The sequence below is a fragment of the Phoenix dactylifera genome, chromosome 5, assembly GCF_051530095.1.
Source record: "Phoenix dactylifera cultivar Ajwa chromosome 5, Ajwa_hap1_PhDact_Kaust_v1.1, whole genome shotgun sequence".
NCBI lineage: Eukaryota > Viridiplantae > Streptophyta > Magnoliopsida > Arecales > Arecaceae > Phoenix > Phoenix dactylifera.
The window spans coordinates 29494363-29515768 of record NC_143194.1 but is presented as its reverse complement, the minus strand read 5'-3'; the positions used below and the strand labels follow the sequence as shown (position 1 = coordinate 29515768).

General features: G+C 38.4%; 3 protein-coding genes across 4 annotated transcripts; all 3 read left to right on the top strand.

Moving 5' to 3' along the window:
• Positions 1-1363: 1363 nt before the first annotated feature.
• LOC103703390 (histone H3.2) lies at positions 1364-2139 on the top strand. The gene has a single exon (XM_008786236.6). It carries the CDS (start codon positions 1484-1486, stop codon positions 1892-1894), a length of 411 nt encoding a protein of 136 aa, XP_008784458.1. The 5' UTR covers positions 1364-1483; the 3' UTR covers positions 1895-2139.
• A 1786-nt stretch (positions 2140-3925) lies between these two features.
• On the top strand, positions 3926-11622 carry LOC103703389 (uncharacterized). Its single transcript, XM_008786233.5, has 4 exons — positions 3926-4325; positions 7863-7997; positions 8389-8475; positions 11150-11622. Exons 1-4 carry the CDS (start codon positions 4197-4199, stop codon positions 11309-11311), a joined length of 513 nt encoding a protein of 170 aa, XP_008784455.1. The 5' UTR covers positions 3926-4196; the 3' UTR covers positions 11312-11622.
• Positions 11623-12524: 902 nt separating this feature from the next.
• LOC103703388 (transcription factor VOZ1-like) lies at positions 12525-21040 on the top strand. Of its 2 annotated transcripts, none has more exons than XM_008786231.5 (4): positions 12525-13404; positions 13501-13680; positions 19075-19600; positions 19752-21040. In XM_008786231.5, exons 1-4 carry the CDS (start codon positions 13177-13179, stop codon positions 20351-20353), a joined length of 1536 nt encoding a protein of 511 aa, XP_008784453.3. In that variant the 5' UTR covers positions 12525-13176; the 3' UTR covers positions 20354-21040. The 2 variants fall into 2 exon arrangements, with proteins under 2 accessions (XP_008784453.3, XP_008784454.3); XM_008786232.5 differs by having other exon boundaries at positions 12762-13404; positions 19093-19600.
• The last annotated feature ends 366 nt before the right edge of the window (positions 21041-21406 follow it).

Genomic DNA, 21406 nt, shown 5'->3' with positions numbered 1-21406 from the left:
AGATTGAATTGTGCTCCGCTTCATTTTGGGTGTGGTGGGGTTGAAAGCTCGAGCAATTACATCCAACCTTATCACAATTCAAGTTCAATATCTTTTCAATCTAAATTCATATAAAATTAATTGAAGCTAACATTTTGTTTCAATGAACAATAGTTTACTCTAAAGTAGAGGTGTAAATGAGCTGAGCCATTTGCAAGTTGCCTGAGTTCAATTAAGATCCAAACTAGACTCGACTTTATTATTATGGAGCTCGAGTCGAGCTCAGTAGCTGGAACAATTTTTGAGTTGAGCTCGAGTAGCAAAATACTGGGCTTGAAAACTAATAAAAATATTATATTATATTTGTAATATATTATTAATTTGATATTTTAAGTGAAATATGCATACATTTTAATCTAACCTAACTTGGAAATTTTAACCTATTTTTTAATTATAACTAAGGCTCAAATTTGAGCTGGAACTCGAGCTCGAGTATGGCTCGATTGATATTCGACTCGAGTCGAATCGATTTCGAGTAGTGTTATTTTTTTCATTAAGTTGAGTTCGAGCGTAGATATTAAAGCTCAATCGATCTTGAATTGAATTTCAAGTCCGAGTATTTTGAATCGATTCGAGCTCGAGCCTCTGGCTGCTCGACTAGGCTTAGCTCGATTGCATCTTTGTCCTAAAGCACACTTATTTGCTTCGCAACAGAGATTTTCTATTTGATTTTCCGATGAGTTGTATGTCTCAAAATGATTTGGAGTCAAGCTGTATATAAATTTAAGCGGTTTAATTCCTTGCTGAAAAAATAAAGAGTTTAGATGATCCAACTTAATGCGGGTTGAATCTTTTGTCGGTCAAGTTGAGCTTGAGCGAACTTTTTTGTCCAACCCAACCTAGTCATTCACTCGAAGAGAGAGGACATGAATCCGCATCGTGAAACAGAATGGACTTCAACAATCAACATTGATAGGTTCCAATACCAAGCACCAAACCCAAATCAACCCATATGGTATATGGTTTGTGCAAGATCAAGTTGGTCCAATTTCGTCGAGCCAATTTCTGAATCTGGTTGGCTTAGCAATCCGAAGCCTCGAATAAATCATGAGCTCGTGGCCTTATTTCGTGGAATCTGCTCCGCTCGTCATTCCTTAGCCGTTCGATTTTTCTTTGACCGCTTTCTTAGCCATTAACTCACTCTTTCTGACAATAATTAATTTGCTGCCCACATCCACCGAGACGCCACGCTGGCGATCCGCGATCCGAGTGAATCCCTCTGAACGAGTCTCGGCGGTCGATCTCATCTCAGCACCAACGGCCACGATTCCACTTCATTTCCTCCAGCCCGCCTAAAAACGCTTTGGATTTTACATCTTTCCCGCTGCTCAGCCGCTACAAATCTCTCCCAAATCCTTGCCTTCCCATCGCTGATCCAACCGCGACCTTCTCTTTCTTTTCGGCCCCGAAAACCTAGCTTTTCTCAGCGTTCTACTTGCAAGAAATGGCGCGGACGAAGCAGACGGCGAGGAAGTCCACCGGCGGCAAGGCACCCCGGAAGCAGCTTGCGACGAAGGCCGCGAGGAAGTCGGCGCCGGCGACGGGAGGCGTGAAGAAGCCCCACCGTTTCCGCCCCGGTACAGTGGCGCTGCGGGAGATCCGCAAGTACCAGAAGAGCACGGAGCTTCTCATCCGGAAGCTGCCCTTCCAGCGGCTTGTCCGGGAGATCGCCCAGGACTTCAAGACCGACCTCCGCTTCCAAAGCTCCGCCGTGTCGGCTCTGCAGGAGGCGGCGGAGGCCTATTTGGTGGGGCTCTTCGAAGACACCAACCTCTGCGCTATCCACGCCAAGCGTGTCACGATCATGCCCAAGGACATTCAGCTCGCACGCCGTATCCGTGGGGAGCGCGCCTGAAGAGTTTTGAGGCGGTCTCCTGCGGTTACGGGGTAGTGTGGTAGAGGAGGGGGGCAATGGGTTATCTGATGGAATGGGGTCGGGCGGAATGGCTGATGGTATCATTTGTATGATAGAAAGATTATGGCTTCTTAGTTTCTCTTCTTTTTTACTGGATGTTAGGATTTGAAAATCCAGGGTTTTTGGATGTTTTATGGATGATCTTGGCCTCTCCGTGGAGAAAGGAAATGCTTTAATTTTGTCTAGATTTTTTTTCCCTCCTCCTATCTTCATTTCGGTTATTGGAAACGTAATTAGAAGCCTTTTTGTTTGTCTAATCTATTATTCTATTTTGGGTGATGCTTTTTGGAGAATAATGCCAATGACTTCTTGTGACTTTGATCTTGCTTGGAGCAGAATTTTCTTTGGTAGGGGGTGGAGATTTACAAAGTCAAAGAATCTCTTTTTTTTTTGGCTGAAAACGGGAACCTATGTATTTTGAGATATTGAGTGGTCCCCTTGCAAGTGGATTGTTATATAACCGGACATGACCTCTTCAATACATAGTTGTGCTAGGCTTTCCAAATGCTTCACTGTATATTTATTTTACCCTCACGGCTAGACGTCTGAATACCTAGTTGATAGTCTCCAAGTTGAATTTTTTGCTGTTTTTCTTTCTTATTGTGATTGAGCATAAGCTGCCAATGTTTTGCTATGTTTATGATTGGAGCAGCAGCTCTATGTTCCGCTTTCGGAATGCAATTACACAATGATTTTTGGTTGATGACCCATGATTTGAATGGCAGTCTGCGCAAGTAACTTATTCCTAAAAAGTGTGTGACGGTTTATAATTTTATTATCTCTCTATCTACACCTCCTGCAGCAAATCAATTGATTCTTATTACAAGTAGGCACAATGCATCAGGTTTGTGATCAAAATTAGAATTATAATAAAAATCGAAATCAGCATAGTTATGTTTCTCAACATTGCATTTCTTTTTTGCATTTTGGAGCCTAACTCTTCCTAACTAAATATATGCCCTTAAAGAATTTGGTTGAGTGATAAACAAAGTATATAACTTACATAAAGTTGGCAATCACTTAATGAGTATAATAGGAAACTAATAGAGGCTCGAAGAACTTGTATTAGGAGAAATTTATATCACAATCTAATATATTTTGAGGTTTGAAAAACATTGTTTTCAGCACCGCAAAATTTTCTTTATGAATGCACATCTTCGCCACCAAGAGTATTAAAAGCAAAATTAGATCTTCATACAAAAAGAATAAGGAAATTAAGTTTTTTCTTTTAAATAATTTGGACCATAGCATAAGTAAGCAGATAGGTTAGATCTTAGACGAGTGAGATACGGATCTGGATCCAAAATGAGAAATTAAAGATGCAAGCAAATACGCTATTATGCTAATTGAATCGTAGAGGGATGGGAACAAAAAGGATTTTTCAATATTTTTCGAGATATCCTCCACTAAGAGGCTTGCTCTAGGAGCCGAGCTGGGAGTGGTCTGGGCAGGAGTCGACTATGCAAGGTCATGCTTACAAGCGAACATTTTTATTCTGTTGAAGGGCGACTCAACCACTGTAATTAGATGGATCCATGGGCAGTCTTCTAGTTCTGGACATCTAGTTGTGTGTTGCTTTTAGGACGAGTTACATTTATAGGACGAACAGAGCAGCAAATTAGGTTGCACTTTTTTTTTTTTTTTGTTGATCACTCTAATGAGATGTCCTAGGCGGAATATCTTATGGGTAATAGAGTGGCATGCTGAGGCAGTGTCAATCTCATTGGAATATTTTACTTTCTGGTTTTTTGAGTATTTATTTATAAAAAAATAATGAAAAATTATTTTTTCATCTCTCTAAAGATCCCACTGTAACCTGAGGTTTCTGTTGACCCAAAAAAAAAAACTTTCCTTAGCAAAAAAAAAAAAAAAAAAAACTTCCGGTCCACCACCCCAAAAAAACAAACCGGCACGCGTGTGAACCTTTCGCAGCCATTCGTAACTCGCAAGCCAGGAATAGCAAGAAAGGTTCTGGCTCTTCGGTGCTGGGTCCTGTCCGGAGCCGCTGCCGTCTGCCTTCTATTTTTATTTTTTGGGCTCCCGGTCTTCTTCCGCTTCTTCCCTCGCGCATCGCGCTCGCCCGATCCAAATGCTCTCCAGAGTAACTCTCTAGGCCGCGCTCACCTCCTCCCTCCCCATCTACTCTCCTCTTCGCCAATATAGTAAAGAAGGGGGGAGAGAGAGAGAGAGAGAGAGAGAGAGAGAGAGAGAGAGATCGAATCGCGACCGCAAGAAGTTGAGGATGATCCTGCCGGTGGTGAAGCTGGGAACGCTGGCCTTGAAGACGCTCTGCAAGCCCATCGCCAACCGTCTCAAGAAAGAGGCTGGCATCCACCCTAAGTTCCGCCAGTTCATCATTAACTTTGCTCAGGTACGTCTCTCCACCTTTCTCTCGATCTCTCGCTTTCTTTACATTCCGGAAATCCGTAGGCTTCGATTCTGCTGGATTTTGGGCAACTCGGTTGCTCACTCCAATTGAAGAATTTTGGATGGAGACAACGAAATCCAATTATTTTGTCAGAGTCATTTCCATTCCTCTCCTGCTTCAGTTGAAGCTCTGTTCTTCTTGTGATATCCAGCGGTGCTTTCTTTCTGAACCCTAATTTTGGTCCATGCTGGTTGAAGTTTTTTCTGTTGCTTCTGATGACCTAAATTGCGCTAGAGGAGCTGTACAATCCTCAGGACACTCCAAGTAATGACCGAGGAACTTATTTGACACGAGAATCGTGGAGTCTTCAAACATAGAACATGAATCATAAAATCATAAGATGTTTCATCTCTGCCTGTAATTATTGGAGAACCACTATGTCAGTTTTCAGGACGAATTGCCTCCAAAATATCTTTATACTGTCATTGGAAATTGCAACTTTAACAATTCAGGTTTCAAGTTTTGATGGTGCACGCCATTAGCTGGTAGCTCAACTGGTTGGCACCCACCTCTTCAAGTGAGAGGCCTCAGGTTCCAACATGAGTGGTGGCCAACAGTTCTTAGGAAAATTAAGCCGTGATGGAAGCAGTAAAAGGAAAAATATGATGCAAATTTCAGTGGAAGAAACGTTTTTTGCTTGGTAGGCATAAAAAAAAGGGAAATAGAAATATAAAGGCAAAGGCCGAACAAGGAGAAGCTTTAATAGCATAAACGTTAGAAAGGGCTAAACGTGATGAGAGGAGCATCAGTTTTGACTTTGGTTGGACACTGGAGAGAGCAGAGCCATCAAGGCGAAAGACATCCTTCTAAGCATTAGTGCAATCTTAGTAGGGTGAGATATGAAAAATGAACTTAATTTTCAACTTTTGTTGCTAAAATATTGACGAAGACATCTCCTTGAAGACTTTAGTTACTAGCGCAGGGGAGGAGATTGGTTGGATTCTCGTGCCTAATGACAATTAACATGTGGGAAAGAATACTCCCCTCTTCAAGCCAAACCATGTTTCATGGTTGTGGTTTGCCTTTGGCAGCTTTCTCTATAGCTAGTTGATGAATGGGGACATGGCATTAAGTTTGATCATGATAGTTCAATGAGAGCATATGAATACAATGTTTGTGAAAGTTGTCACAGACAATGGTTATGACTAATGATGGATTGCCAGATTCTACATGGTAGATCTTTAAAACTTTTCTGAACCTTTTGTGAATTTGAGAAGCGAAAGGCAATTTTTTAATGCGCACGGATGCACAACCACACACACACTATGTATGTTTGTATGTATGTTTAACAACCTAGGATCTCACTCTAAAAGGCTAGTCGGAAGGTATTTTTTTGGTTCCTTAGTCTTGTATAAGTATCCAGTAATTTTTTGACAAATAACCAATGTGGAATTAAACACATGTCTGCACACATCCTCACATACTTTCCTTGTTTAAGTTTTGACGTCCTCGTCAGGCTAAAGAACCAAATTCATTCAAATCTAATCATAAGCACCCCAATTAGCATGTGGTCAACCTCAATGAGCCTGTGCTACAGTGTCCCCTAGTCCAAATGGAACATTGGTTAAGTCCGTTCTGATACTTTTTTAACAATCCAAGACCTCACCTCAAAAGACTAGCTGGAAGATATTTTTTGGATTTCTTAGTTCTATATAAGCACCCAAGATCTTTCCGATGAATAATCAATGTGGGACTAAATACACGCCCGCACGAGTCTTCACAATATGTATATATTTGTTTAATTGATACAACAAAATGGTTGCCTGGTGGAACTCAAGTGCAAATTATATAATTTGCAATCCATGCACATACACATACAAACATGTATATGTGGTAAATTATGTACAAATAACAAGTTGCATATGCTTATAAATTATAATGCATCCTCTAAAGTTGTCGGTAAAAACTTCAGCAAAACTTTTGGAACGCTAGAATGTTGTAATTTCTCATATCTATTTTTTTCCATACATTGTTTGGTTGAATTTGTCGAAACAAGTGGAATCTTATGTCAAATAGACATGCATTTTCTGCATGTATATGGGTATGGTTGGTGCATGATTAATGGATATATGCATCAATATAGGTATGTATGCATGTACTTGTTGCATTTGCTCAGAGATTTGGTATGGGTTTGATAGGACTCACTACTTTATTATCTTTATATTAAAGCAATTTTTGTTACATTTTTAATTTAAAAATTGCAATTCATAATATGGAAGAATGATGGAACACGAGGGTTTGGTTATACAAGGATGTGCTATTTTGTCAAGAAACGACACCTACTTTTTTCACTTATCTGTTCTTGGCTGAAAGTCTATCATAAAATTAGATTCCTGACTTCCATTAAATCAACACATTGTTTTGATACTCATCCAAGCAGGAACTCCTTTAGAGTTTTTTCTGGATCTTTACATATCTTACTAGTGACCTCCTGTGATTCCAGCGCATGGTACCTTACTGAGAAGCTAAGTTGACAACTATTGCTGAATAGCTTTCAATAAGCAGCTCAACAGAACCTTTCTCCAAGCATAATCTTAAACCCCATCTTGCTCCTTATAATTTGAGTAAGATAAACTCTGATAAACCCTGTAATTCACCATCTTCACCTCTTGTCATTCTCTTCAACCTCGTATGCTATAACACAATATAATCGCCTATTTCATTTCAAATCCACACTTATCAGTTGCAATGGCTGGAGATTAATATCGAAATTGTTTGATATCTGTTTGTTTAGATTTAGGCCACCTCTCTGTGGTTAAAGCTAACCACTCTGCTTTTAGTGTTTCTTATAATTTTGGGACAGCAAAATGAATTCCATGCATCTATTTACATTGAAAAATTTCTATTGTTTCATTCATCTTATACATTCAAATCACAATTAAACCCAGTTTTTATATAAAAAGAAATTGATTTTCTGGACTCAAAGGTACCTTTGAATGTGCCGCATAATTGATGCATGCACACAGCATATTAATGATTTAATATCCTGTCTGTATATAAAAATTGAATGGAGACTAATATGACAAACTCCAGTTGGTTTTGCATAGTAATATGGGATATCCACCAAACAGTATGATCTGTATCGATATCTCTATTTCATGGTGCTGACACAGAACTCTTGTTTCATGCCTATGCTTCCAGCATGTGTAAGTATCTTTTTTTTTTTTTCTAAAAATTATCCAGACTTAACATTTTTTTAGCCTTTCTGTGGTTATGCATTAACTTTTCTTTCTTCTCTATGTTTTACTTATTTACATGCCTTGTCATGTAAGATAACATGTGCCAACTTTTATGTATGTTATTCCTTTGTTAATCTTGATTCTGCCTTTATTTTTGAAAATAACTGACAAGGCAGATCCATCTATTGCTTCTATAGCCACAGAATGTTGTAAATTTTATTTACCATGCTGAATGTTATGTTATGAACAGTATTTTGAATTGAATAATATGAAATGTGTTAATATAATATTTCTGTAACAGGCCAACCATCGTGTCACCACAAACATACAAAGACGCATTTATGGTCATTCAACTGATGTTGCCATCCGGCCTTTGAATGAGGAGAAAGCTGTTCAAGCTGCTGCTGACCTTATTGGGGAACTCTTTGTCTTTTCGGTTGTCACTAAACTGGCTATTCTTTGGAAAGTTGATCTATTAGTTCTAGTTTTAAATGTGCTTGTGAATGATGTCATGCTTATGCACTGGTCTCTGGTTTTTCAAAAGGTCATGAGTGATTGGGTAAATGTGTACCTGGGTATTGGCAGTAAAGTCAATCTCCTGTACTTATGGATGATTATACATTGCACAAGTTCTGATATGCATTATCTTGCTTTGTTAGCTTATGTGAGCAAGTGCATTTGTGTGTCTGTACATGAACTCCATTGAAATTTCTTAGCAACTGATCTTGCAACTACTTTTGACAACATTTTGACAATTTTGGATTTGGATTCCGGCATGCTTATTCTGGTAACTTATTCACTAATTATTTTCCTCTTTGGGTTAGTAGGTGGCTGGAGCTGCTTTAATCTTTGAGGTGCAAAGAAGTGCAAGGTCGGAAGCTAGAAAGGAGGAAATTCGCAAGCAGGAGATTGAGGTAATATATTGAGACTTTCCCTCATTGAAAAATTATTAAAGTATTTATTTCTTCTGTATGGTTTCCATGATGATATGCGACATAAAACTTATTTTCACTAGTCTATGTAATGGGACTATATCTTTTAAAATAGTCTTTGTAGGAGTTGTTTTTTCTCTTTTAGACTCAAAACTGACCTCTAACCAACTCAGTGTCTGATAATATCATAGCATGAGACTACAAAGATGAACACTTTTCTGCTAGCAGAGTTTTCAAAGCTAAACAATCCCAACCACATGGTAGATCTTGAGCACATCTTTATGACTAAATTTATCAAGCAATTAGGACAGCAGTAAATGTTCTGGCCATAAACCATTATATTTCTTATTTTTTCTTATTTTTCAGGTTCTTCTTCCTATACCCTTCTTTTTCATCTGAAAAGTTGATTGGATACATTCCAGTCGAAGGTTTGGAGGATCCTTCAGATTGTTTAATATAAACTTTGAATTTTTATTAAATTAAACTGATAATGTATCTCCTTAATCCTTGACTTTTTTAAGAAAGTGACAACTTCTTTTGGGTTGTGTTTGGTTTGTGAATAAGAAAAATAGGAACAGTAAAAGTCATGCCTATGGAATAATTGTGCATTTTTTTTTGACTGTAATTTTTAAATAGCAAAAGGCATCTTTTTGGAATAACTTTTTAATGAGAACTTTTTTGTTGAAGACAAAAAGGCATAAAAGATGCCTTTATACCCAAGAGTAGCTTATGAAAGCTATCTCTGGAATAATTATGCCTGTATAAGTAAGTTGGACTGGCACAACTATTACTTGGTTATGTATGCCTCCTTCCCTGATGATGTTCGATAGGCATAAGGCTTATTCCAAGCCTTATTCCTACTTTATGCTTGAATCAAATCCAGCCTTGGTGATTAAATTTAAACCCCAACTTGCCTGAAATAAGTGTTTTGGTCCTTCCAGAGAAATATAGAGGGCTGAAAGTCTCAGATCTGGTCAGCCGAAAGATACTTTGGATCACAATCTCTCCATTTGATTGCTTTAATTAGATGTCTTTTTCGTTTTAATCTGTATTCCCCCCCCCCCAACCCTTCTACTTTTCTTGTTTCTATTTGATTGATTCTATTGAAAGTTTGTCGGTTCAATGAATCTAATGGTACATGATGCAGTGTGCAAATGTATCGTGATTGGTATCAATTAACAACTTAAAAGGCTAGCTACTCAGTTATTTCTATCAACCTGATTGGGGGAACAAGCATGGCTTCATCAGGGATTTCTCTAGCCAATAACGAATACATGGTGTTTTGAAATTGTAGGGTTTCGAGTTCTGGTATTTAATTTTATTAAGGACCTATTTGGATATTCTTACAGGATTAGGATGAAAATCCGAAAAGATTCATGGATTGGGCAGTCCATGCCCCCCCCCCCCCCCCAACGCGCACACACACACACACACAAAAGCTCAAATCCCGTGAGAAGAAAAAAAAAGATCTCCATAGATCTTTTTTTTCTTCCTACAGCCCAAAGGCTAGAATCTGGGCAGGGTTTGGATAGGCTCTTAGAAAATACAAGCTACATGGACTAACAGGCCCAATTCCTACAGGATTTTCAGTCCAATCCTATAGGAATATCCAAATGAGCCCTAAGTGGGAAAATGAAAGGGATATAAGTTGGCACATGCTAGCTAAAATCAAGCAAAGAAATCTGGATTATCTGGTCGAAAGTTTTGTAAGATGTTACTAGAGGCTGCTGTTTGTAAATAGTTTCAGTTAATGGTAGTTCTTTTGCCACTATTTTGTCTCGAGTGTTGCATTTTTTTACTTTGACCAGGCAACGCACAAACTAATATTATGAGAGTCCTGCTTTTGCACTGTTATTCTGGCTTTGCTTCCTTAGTAGAGTTTCTTGGCATGTTTAAAATTTTATGAATGCCTTTTGTGCATGCTTGTGTGTTTTTTTCTGATTTTAATTTGTTTGAGACGGTGAAGATGGGCAGCTAGTTCAACACATTGCAGTCAATTTTATTAATATAACTGTGATTGCCTAATGGCATACTTTTATAATGGAAATGGTGAAGGAATCTTTTCTTGCTGAAGTATATAATATACTTGTTTAAGTTAAAGAAGGATTTACTGAAAAGCGTTGATTAAGCCATTAGATACAGTACAAAGAGAAGATTATGATGACCTGCACAGACTCATGAATGTCACTGCACACCTGTTATAATAAATTGATGAGCCTGGCTCTGTATGCTGAAACAAAAACCCGGGTTTGGAAATCAGTCATAATTTTGAAGCAAAATAGTTCACTTGATAATTTCATGGATTAAATGGTTCCTCCATCCCTAAAACATGAAGGTTGTCCTTGATATTTTTGGACATTTTTGAAGTGATTTTACAGTTTTACAAGATGCATAGATTCCTTTAATGGCTTTCCACAATTGGGATGGAAGTAGCCAGTACCCATTTTCCTGAGATTACCTAATTTTAGGTGGGCCACATTTTTCTTTGTGGGTTCTTCCTCATTCTCCCTTATGATTTGTATATGGATGGCAAGGAGCATGATATTGTATCACCTTTCTTCTTGTAATTCATTCCAAGCAGTCTTGCATATAATCCCCTTCTTCTATTATGATTGCCTTTGTTTGATATCTTACAACAATATTTTTCTTCTTAAAGGAACTGAAACAAAGAGAGGAGGATCTAGCAAGAGAACTAGAGTTGCTCAAGCAGAAGCTCAGTGAAATAGAGCAACTTGCCAAGGGACGAGGCCTTTCAGGCATTCTCAACTTCAGGCATGGCCATGCACTAGAAGAGAGCAAGTCAGCGGGATCTGCTTGATTAGTTTGATCAAGTTCAAGTTGGATGAACTTAAACAGCCTGAGCACAATGCTGTGTTGTTGCCTGTTATTGAGTACTCAATTCTTCTGTTCAGAGTTGGGTATATTTTTTCCGCTAACCCTGTCGTTATGGTTCTTTACACCAATTTCCTTTTTGTTTGTAACTATTGCTGATTCATTGACAAGTGCTGATGCATATCTTTTACCCTTGTTGCCTCATTGGTGACTACAGCAATGTAAGAGGCGTTAAGCTTCAACTCATAAATCTAGAATAATCAATAAATAAATATGAAGGGATAGGGAGTTGTAGAAGGAATTTGTCATAATGTGATCTCGTCACTATTGGTTGAAACCACAATGCATGCAGAAGTTGAATGATTTTGTGCTTTCGATGTAAACTGTCCTATGCTCAAAATCTCATCTTTTTATTATCGTATATCATGTCATATATGTGCAAAAGATTATTATTAATCTAGTACTGTGGGCTTCCAGAGTGCAGCTAATGTTGAGACAGCTGGGATTTATTATGATGCAATTGGACAACTTAAGAAATGTTTATCTTAGAACCTCATTGGCTTATAGCCAAGTGGTGTTTATAAGACTTTCATTGGAGAGCAGAAAATTCCATGATGTACTGTGGTAGCGCTGAGTTTATTATAACGCATATATTTTGAAGATCAGTGTTATCCAACTTACGGAAGTTGGTATTGCTTCTAGCTCGTCAGCACGCTGTATGCAGGTGATATTTCTCGCACCGGGGTGAATGCCTGAAGAAATAAGACAGGATGCTGAAATCAGAGGATCAATGGTCATCATGTATCTTGCAATCTTGAGCTTTTGGAGTGCAGTCACCTACTCAATGCCTCCTATTCAGACCAGCGACATCACGAGGACACACCAGTTTGGTGACTTCCAAACAGGCACTCAAAACACACCACAGCCGAAGCTAATGCTATCCAGTAAATCTCTTCAACCAGCCAGCCCCTACATGTGTGACCATCAAGTGTCAAATTGCAATATGTTTTAGCTTGAGAAATTATATTCTACACTCTGTAATTATAGAGCAATATCAGCATTTTTCTGATTTGTGATGCCAAGGTTCCGCATGATAATTTACTTATTCGTCTGAACATATTCTGCGGAGAAACAGCCTTCGGGGCTAAGGAACGTCAAAGGCTACCAGAATTTATGAGGCCACCAGCTCATTATATTCTGATTCTGCATTCAAGTCTAATTTTTAAAATTACATCTAAATTCAGTTCTGCCACATTTGACTTCTCGCTGCCTGTTGCTGTTCCAACACAGTTGGTGAACAGTGAGTGTGGGTCAGGGACTCGGAATGGTTGCACGACAGTGCCTCTCCTGGCTCTAGGCGACGGCCCCTGCTGCTATCCAATCCTTCTCGCCGGAAGCACCGCCTTAAAGATGGAGACGTGCCACGAGTCTCGGTTGAGTTGCCAGCCGAGATGACTCGGAGCACTCCCCCGTAACAAAATATAAAGATTAGGCGCGCGAGCATCATTCCCTCCCGCTTTTGCCGCTTTTCCAGGCCCCTTTCGTGCAGCGACGGCAGTTGTAGTAGGCTAATTCACAAGCCTTCTCGTCTCGAGACCAAGATTAGATCCCAAAATCAGAGTCCGCAAAGACAGCAGGAGAGCAAAAGCTAAAAGCGAGCACATCCCCACTCACTCCCATCCCCTCCGGGCTCCGGATTCCCCACACCACAATCCCCTCAAAAAGTTAAAATAAAAAAAAGAAGGAAAAAACGCACCCGGGCTCTTCCTTCTCCTTCCATATCCCTCTCGTCCTCCTATCTCCACCGAATTCCCTTCAATTAGTGATCGGAGGATTAGGGTGCGGAGAGAGATGCGGAAGGGCTCGAAGAGCGGCGCGTGCCGGTCGGCGGCCCATGGGCTCCTCAAGGAGAGGGCCAAGAACCGGGTGGACGACCTCCAGGGCATGCTGTCCGACCTACAGGCCGCCCGCAAGGAGAGCCGCGCCGCCGACGCCGCTCTCCTCGAGGAGCAGGTTCACCAGATGCTCCGCGAGTGGAAAGCCGAGCTCGATGAGGCTTCCCCCGCTTCCTCCTTGCTCGTGAGCTCCATTTATTTTTATTTCCCTTGCCCTTTCTTTCTCCCTTCTTCCCTTTCTTTGTTCGTGATGTGTTTTCTTGCGGGAAAATTAATTTAGGGGCATAGCGATGCGTCTTCGGATCTTTCCTCGTACATCCGCCGCATGCTGCAGCTGAATGAGGAGGAGGACGACGCGACAAGCAGGCTGGCGGAGCTGCCGCCCGCCGCCAATCCGAAGCTCGAGCCGCTGCCGGTGCTGCGGTCTGACCTAGGTGGAGGGGCTCCCGCCTTCCTGGATGTGAGTAAACTTGAAATTTTTAAGGCCATTATGATGGACGCTGAGGCGCACCTTATATATATAAGAACGAACTATATAGGATGGGAATCTTTATGGAAATTAATTGCTGTAACTTCTAGAGCAAAGAAGCAGTTCTTAGGTGGTGCCGGTGATTGCTAGGAAGCAAGGGATGTCATGTCATGGGAAGGGTTTTGACCCCACACAATTCTCCTCGATGCACTGAATTCAAGCACCAGACAGATTCTATGACAGTAGTGCAAATCTGATCACTCCTAACCATTCCAAGTGCTAATTAAAGATCGGTTGTAAATATTTGGAGAACTCTGGTGCAATTTCCCAACTATGTCTTCTTTTGTGTAATGTACGGTATAAGTTCAAGATTATTTTAATATGAAGAAATTCTGACGGATATTTCAAGTTTTAATTCTTATTTTATTTTTTAAAAAAATTTTTCGACTTGTGTCGTATTGTATACTACGACACCTAATAATTTTTCAGGGCCTCACTTGCTGCCATGATGCACATACCCACACCGCTGGAAAAGGGAAGGAGGGAGGCTTCTTCCCCACTTTTCTTCCTTTTCCTTTTATGTTCTCTTTGTTGATTTTAATCGTTGTTTAGCGCTTATTGCCCATTATGCTGTGATCAATGATGCATCGTGAAACAAATCAACAAGGCCAACATTTTTTGTAGCAAACAAAAAAAGGTGTAGCAAATAACAAAGGCAACCAGTTGTTATCCTATAGTATTTTGAAAATTTACTCTTTTTGTGAGATTTTCTTTTCTGAATAATATTGTCCTGGTTTTTGTTTGTCATGACCGGAACAAAGGGGGATACACGTTACACCACGATTTTGAATCAGAAGAGAGATTTCAAGAAATGGCAGATCTATTCACTCTATCAATAACAAGTGGCTAAGAAGTTTTGAACTTTCTATTACATATGTAGAAAGATGAATAGGTACACTTATTTTATTTAGTTCCACATTCCTTGCACTTATTAATTACTTATTAACTAAAAATCCGCGAGTTCTTTTTTGAACATTAAAGTGTGCTAAAAAAAGGAAATTCTATACTGCTCCTGATTATTCTGGTATATTTATTTAGGCATTAACTGGTTGAAAAAAAAGATAAATACAAAACAGCTATCATGGTTGCAGTTCATCTTCTTTCTCATTGTTGTCAACAACATTTTTTTTTTAAAACTTCTCTTTGAGGTGGGAAGGGGGAGAGGTTAAAAATTTTAAATGCTCTGGTGGGCATGGGTTTTAGCCCTTTTTTTGTTGGCTCTAGGTAAATCCATCACCAAGCAAGTTATTATCTGTTTTTTTACATGCTATCTGTGCAAAATAAACATTTTAACCATAGATGACTGGCTAACTGTTGCAAAAAAGAAAATTTTCAGTTTTTATTTTTTAAAAGAAAATCAAATTTCTTTCCTTGAGTACTAAATTTGTTAAGTATAGTTGGACTATATTTTGAATGCATAGTCTTCAAAACTTTTCATGAATTTTTGATTTTGACCTTTTTAGCTTTCCAAAAATTATAAGATAAATTGGCCCTTTTTCCTGAACACTTAACTTTGTTTAAATTAACATGTTATACAACTCATACTGTAAATTGGGGGAAAAATATACTTGAGTTACTAGAATCTTATCCGAGACTAAAAGTTATAAATACTAAACATGATTATTATTGATATGGTGCATAGACATGTCTTTTCCCCCTTTCTTCTAGAGTCACAGCTGATATTAAATTTTTCTCTCTCTTTTTTTTTGTTTAACGTATTTTTTCAAGATTTTTTGGCTGCTTTATTAAATTTGGTTAAACATGTTACTCTAGCAGAAGCTTGCATATCCAATTAAAAGTGTCATATTCTGATGATATTTAAAGAAGCAATGCATATATTAGAGGATTCATAGCATTTGAGCATGTATTAAATATGTCCTTTCATAGCTATAGAGCTATATAAAAGAGGTTATGTAAAAGAAAGATTTTTCCTGCCATATGTGATACATTGTCGAGCATAATTGTTAGGATTTGTTTATTATTCTATTCTGATGCCTGCTGATATGTGAAAAATTTTGTTCTTTTAATTTTTGGTACATATTACTTGAACGATTACAGCATATTACTTTGGATATTTCATCCCAGCTCCCTCTAGGAGAATAAAGAAAAAAGAAAAAGAAAAAGGCATTATTGAATGCTGATGCATGGTGTTACTTGTGTAGCAAAATGTTATCTCTTCCATGTTATGCAGTAAAGGTCTGTAGCTCTGGTAGTTTAAATCGCTTCAGCAAAAAGTTTTACACCATAAAATGATTCATTCTAGTGAAGGTCTAAGACTATTAAGGAGATTAGTGGTAGTACATTGATAATCAGCTAAAAGGAGATTTCTTGAAAACCATCAACTTCTTCAGCTATATATTTAAAGGCAGAGTTAGGGGCTGAAGCTGTTCACACTAGTTTTGATACTGCTGATATTGGTTTAATGGAAAGTCAGAACATGCTTAACCAAGTAACAATGCATTTCTTTTTGTAAGTTTGACCACTCTTGTTTTAATCTCTAAAAGGGAAAAACTGTTGATTTAGAGATAGGGCTGAAAGTGGGTTGGATTATATCCAACCGTATCCGTTTCTATATTCGATTCGGATCGGATTCGGATACTATTTTTTTGGTCCGATCGGATCCGGATCCGGATTCGGATAGTCAGTTCAAAAATCTTCTGGATACGGATACAGATACACATGATTTTTTCGGATTCGGATCCAGATTCGGATATCCATATAACAAGTGCAAGTGAAAATAAAATATTTAAGTTAAATTAAATCAGAAAACCAATTAAGTGATTAATCAAATCTAAATTAAAAAAATTCAGATATTGGATGACCATCACGTAAGATAGCAACCCAAATATGGAATACCCAATTCAAATAAAATTCTTCGAATCATCCTGCATGCCTGAAAGGCTCAAACGTCTCGTTCATCTGTTTCGTCCCTCTTTCCTCTTCGTCGTCTTCAAGCAACTAGAGTTTCGAAAGCTTCATCTATTTTCTAGTTTTCACCTGGCGATTGCAACCGGCTACAGTTGTGAGATGCTTTGGAGGTACCATAGATTTCGTCTACTTCGGTGACAAGCAACCTTTATCCTTTATGAAGTTGTTAGTTTTTATTATTGATAAATGCTTGTTAAATTATATTTTTTTAATTGAATCTTTTTTTGTGTGATCATGTCTTTATGCTAGTTTTCATCATTGAATTTTGCTCAAATTTAATTAATATTCAAAAAGTATCCGATTTATATCCGTATTCGGATAAGAAAATATGGATATGTTTAATATCTAATTTGTATCCGTATCCATTTAGAACAAATATGGATACTAATTTTGATATCTGTTTAATATCTGTATTCGTATCTGTATTTGTTGAAAAATATAGATACAAATATAGATATATCAATATCCGATCCGTATTCGATCCGTTTTCAGCCCTAGTTAGAGACATCCAGATCTGGTAGTCTCCTTGATGAATTTAGAGAATCAAGAGCAAAGCTTTGCTGAGAAATTGACTTGCAAAAAGTAAATTTAGAAGGAATTTGGAGTCAAGGATCTTTTTTCTTGGCGGGCGAGAGAAGTAGAGACTCAAATCCATATGAGTAAGTTTGAAAAATGTGGATTCCTTCTGAAGGAAAGAGTTGGTAGAGTTAGTTCAAGAAGGGAGAAGTGAAGAATCTTATTTTTAGTATGGCAGGCAGGAAGCTGCTGAAGTGGATATATTTTGATTCTGTTTTATTAATGATATTGGTAAATTTTTAAAGAGGATGAAGTCTGCTATTCTTCTCTGCAAATATTTCCCAAATTTGGTCAGTCTGAAGGGCAATGAGTTAACTTTCTTTCATTTGATTTTTAAAAGGGAGGACCCTGCCCCTCTCTCTCTCCACGCTTGCAACAGCCCAACAAATACATGAGAACTAATTGGAGCCCAATTATTATGGATCCATGAATAGGTATAGATTTGGTATAGTAAATTGGGTTCAACATCAAGTCCAATGCGTGTAATCATATGCATATAACTGGACATGACCCAACACTAACCTGTTGCTAGCCTTTATGGTGGAAAAAAAAGGTTTTCTATATCGATGTATATCGAACAATATGTGTGTACCATACCGTCCTGGCGTAGTATCGGTATGGTATGGGGGCTTAATATGCCCGATACAAAGACATGATACAACTTTTGTTCAGACTCTAATAGTGTACCATGTAGTGGTATGGGTACATATAGTACCAACCTGACCGATACTGGTAAGGTATTGACATGGGCTTGGGTACCAAGACTGAAACCTTGGTGGAAGTTTTTTTTTTCTTTCTGGAGGGGGGTTGGGGCAGAGAGAGAGAGAGAGAGAGAGAGAGAGAGAGAGAGAGAGAGATAATTGGACCACATACAATATATAGTCAAAGCATGAGTTTCATCATCTTGAATGTTATCTTTTCCTTTTTGCCTCTTCTTCTTTTTGTATGGTGGCAACAATTGTGATGTAACCTACTTGTGCATTTTGGGCTTGGTTCCTTGTAATTGTCTTGCATCCTTGCTTGTTTATAGAGCCTTCTTTATATCCTATATGATGCATCTCAGGGTGCAGCTATTAGATACTACGACCAGTTGGACCATCACATGCTTCACTGGAGCCAGCAGATTTGGAGATATTTGCCAGATTTTCCTATAATTTTTTCATTGAAGACAGTGTCAAATTTTAGCTGGATTTCTATATTTGTAGCTGAATAATTGTAGCATGTTTTCTTATTATTGAGTCATTTCTAGTTTGATTTGTAGCGGGTTTAATGCTCAAACTAGGTTCATGTTCTATATATGCTTCTAATACATTGTATAAATGGTTGGCCTTCCACATATTGATAAAAGTTCTCGGCAAGAACTTTCTTCATCAAATGAAGGGTTCTTCAATCTAGTTTGCTTTCAATTTATGTGTTGATCCATGGATCATGTTGCTCTTTATTCTTCATGCTGCATCACTATCCTTTTCTCAAAAAAAGGATAGAACTTCCTATTGCTATATTGTTGTGCCCCTTCTTTATTTTAAGTGAATTTATCTTCAACTTTATTGAGTAATAGTATGTGATTATTCTATTGAGCCATACAAAAACACATTGCACTGTGAAAATTGATGTTACCTATGTAATCTTCTTTTATTTTTCATGTAGTCCCAGTAATAGAATCACTTTTTGCATTCTCTTTTTCTGTACGGTTATCATTATATATTGTGGAAGTTGAATTTATTTCAAGTTTCCTTTCTATGTTTAACAGCTTAATGGTGTTTAAATCTTGTTAAAGTGTTCTTTTGTTAAGTGTCAAAAGTTTGACGATTTGTCATGCAGGAATATTTTGTGTCTCAGGAACTACCTGAACATGGATGTCTAGGGGCTGAGCAATATAAAAGCTCTCTTTCAACAGGAGTGCAACAGGCTGCCTTAAATTATCTGGAAGGGAATACTAATTCTGACTATCAGCAGTTCAGTCTGCATCAGGAATTACATCACAATGTATTTATTGGTTTTGATGATAGCAGGAAGAATGGAGGGGCTGTTGTACCACTCATCTCTGAATTTATTCCAGCAATATGCCCTCCACCTTCTGCTTTCTTAATGCCAAAATGTGCACTCTGGGACTGTCCTAGGCCTGCTCGAGGAGCAGAATGGTACCAAGATTATTGCAGCAGCTTTCATGCTACTCTAGCATTACATGAAGGACCTCCTGGTATGACTCCTGTGCTGCGTCCTGGTGGGATTGATTTGAAGGATGGTCCACTTTTTGCTGCTCTGACTGCCAAGACACAAGGAAAGAATGTTGGTATACCAGAATGTGAAGGGGCGGCAACTGCTAAGTCTCCTTGGAATGCACCTGGTATGTGTCTATTGATATTTGTAGGCATGCCATGTGTACTCTTAGTTGACATAGTTGTCTTGTTTTATGAAGCCATTTCAGAAAAGTGTAATATAATGACTTTAAGTTTTGTTGTGCATTTAGTATGACAGGAACTTTCATGATTTTGCAGAGCTCTTTGATCTTCTAGTTCTCAATGGTGAATCACTTAGAGAATGGCTCTTCTTTGATAAGCCTCGAAGGGCATTTGAGAGTGGGAACAGGAAACAAAGGTCACTGCCTGATTACAATGGGCGTGGTTGGCATGAATCTAGGAAGCAGGTGATGAAGGAGTTTGGAGGATTGAAGAGGTCCTACTACATGGATCCTCAACCCCTGAACCATTATGAGTGGCATCTGTATGAATACGAGATCAATTACTGTGATTCTTGTGCCTTATACAGGCTGGAATTCAAGCTTGTTGATCCAAACAAGAGTGCCAAAGGAAAAGTAATGACCGATTCACTTGTTGATCTGCAGCAGCAGATGGGAAGGCTCAATGCCGAGAATCCTTTGGATAACAAGCAGTATATCAAGGGCAGGGTGAAAGTTAAACAAAAGGATGCTGATGAAAATGCTTGTTTGGCTTCAAACATGGTCAATCAAAGGGAACATTCCCAAAAGCTATACTCAACTTTGGATCAGAAAGCTCCTATAGATGAAAACCTTGGTTATGGACCAAGCATGCCATATGCTTACTCTGTTGATAACTTGAAAAACTATTACGGAACATAAGTCAGGAGACATGAGCAGCAAGATGAATGGTTGTCATCTTGCAAGAATGAATTTAGTAACTGATTGTTTCGCTCAACGAAGACAACCAAATGGCTCCAACTTCCTGATATACCCTGCTTTACTTTCAGGCCAGTTTCATTAGTTACTCTAAATGGGGCTCCTGATATTTAGGTCGCTATCATATGCAGAAAGTAATATGTATCCTTGGCAACGGTATTATGTGGTAGTAATTGATGAATAATGATTGACAGCGGTTCTATTAGAGCATCTACAGTCTCTTTTCCAAGATGGACAAAGACAAGCATCTAGCAGCATGCTCTCACCAGAACTGTATAGGTGAAGATGCTAAGTTATTTGTAGCATCACATGCTTATAATATCTCTCATATCTTAGTTGTATAGATTTTGGCTTGCTTTTAGGAGTTTGGAAAGATCTTTTTGAATGCATCTAACAGATGCAATCGGCATCCAATTGCTAGTTTCTCATGCAATGCCTGTCAATCACATGTAGCAGATTTGTCTGTTCTCAGATCAAAGGGCTATTGACTGGCCTTCTTCATGAGTTAGCCTTCTAAAGTATTGTGTATTGTGTGTATGCTTTTAAACACTTATTTTGGTTTTTCTACATTGATGTTTATGTATGTTATATAAACTGGTGGTTTTACTATAAGAGAGTAAAAATTTTATATGCTCAGTTTCAACTTAGAAATACATCAACGTGTTTCAGATTCTCTTTTTTTGGCTATAAGAGCAAGTATTTAATGGATATACAATGCTATTGCACCATGCTTGCATAAGAAATGACCCCCCGGCAACATCTGTCTTGCTGCTACTTGATCCATAATTGCTATTAATTGCAGTATACAGCACTGGCTGTGCTTATTTTCTTGGTTATATGGCATGCTTATCTTTGAGAAAAAGAAAATGTTTTTCTATTGCATTGTCATGCTCCATACAATTATTTATGGAATTGATTGTCTTATTGTAATCCTTTTGTAGATAGATTCTGTTTCTCATTGATTTTATTCTCACTAAAATCCAACCCAACACCTCC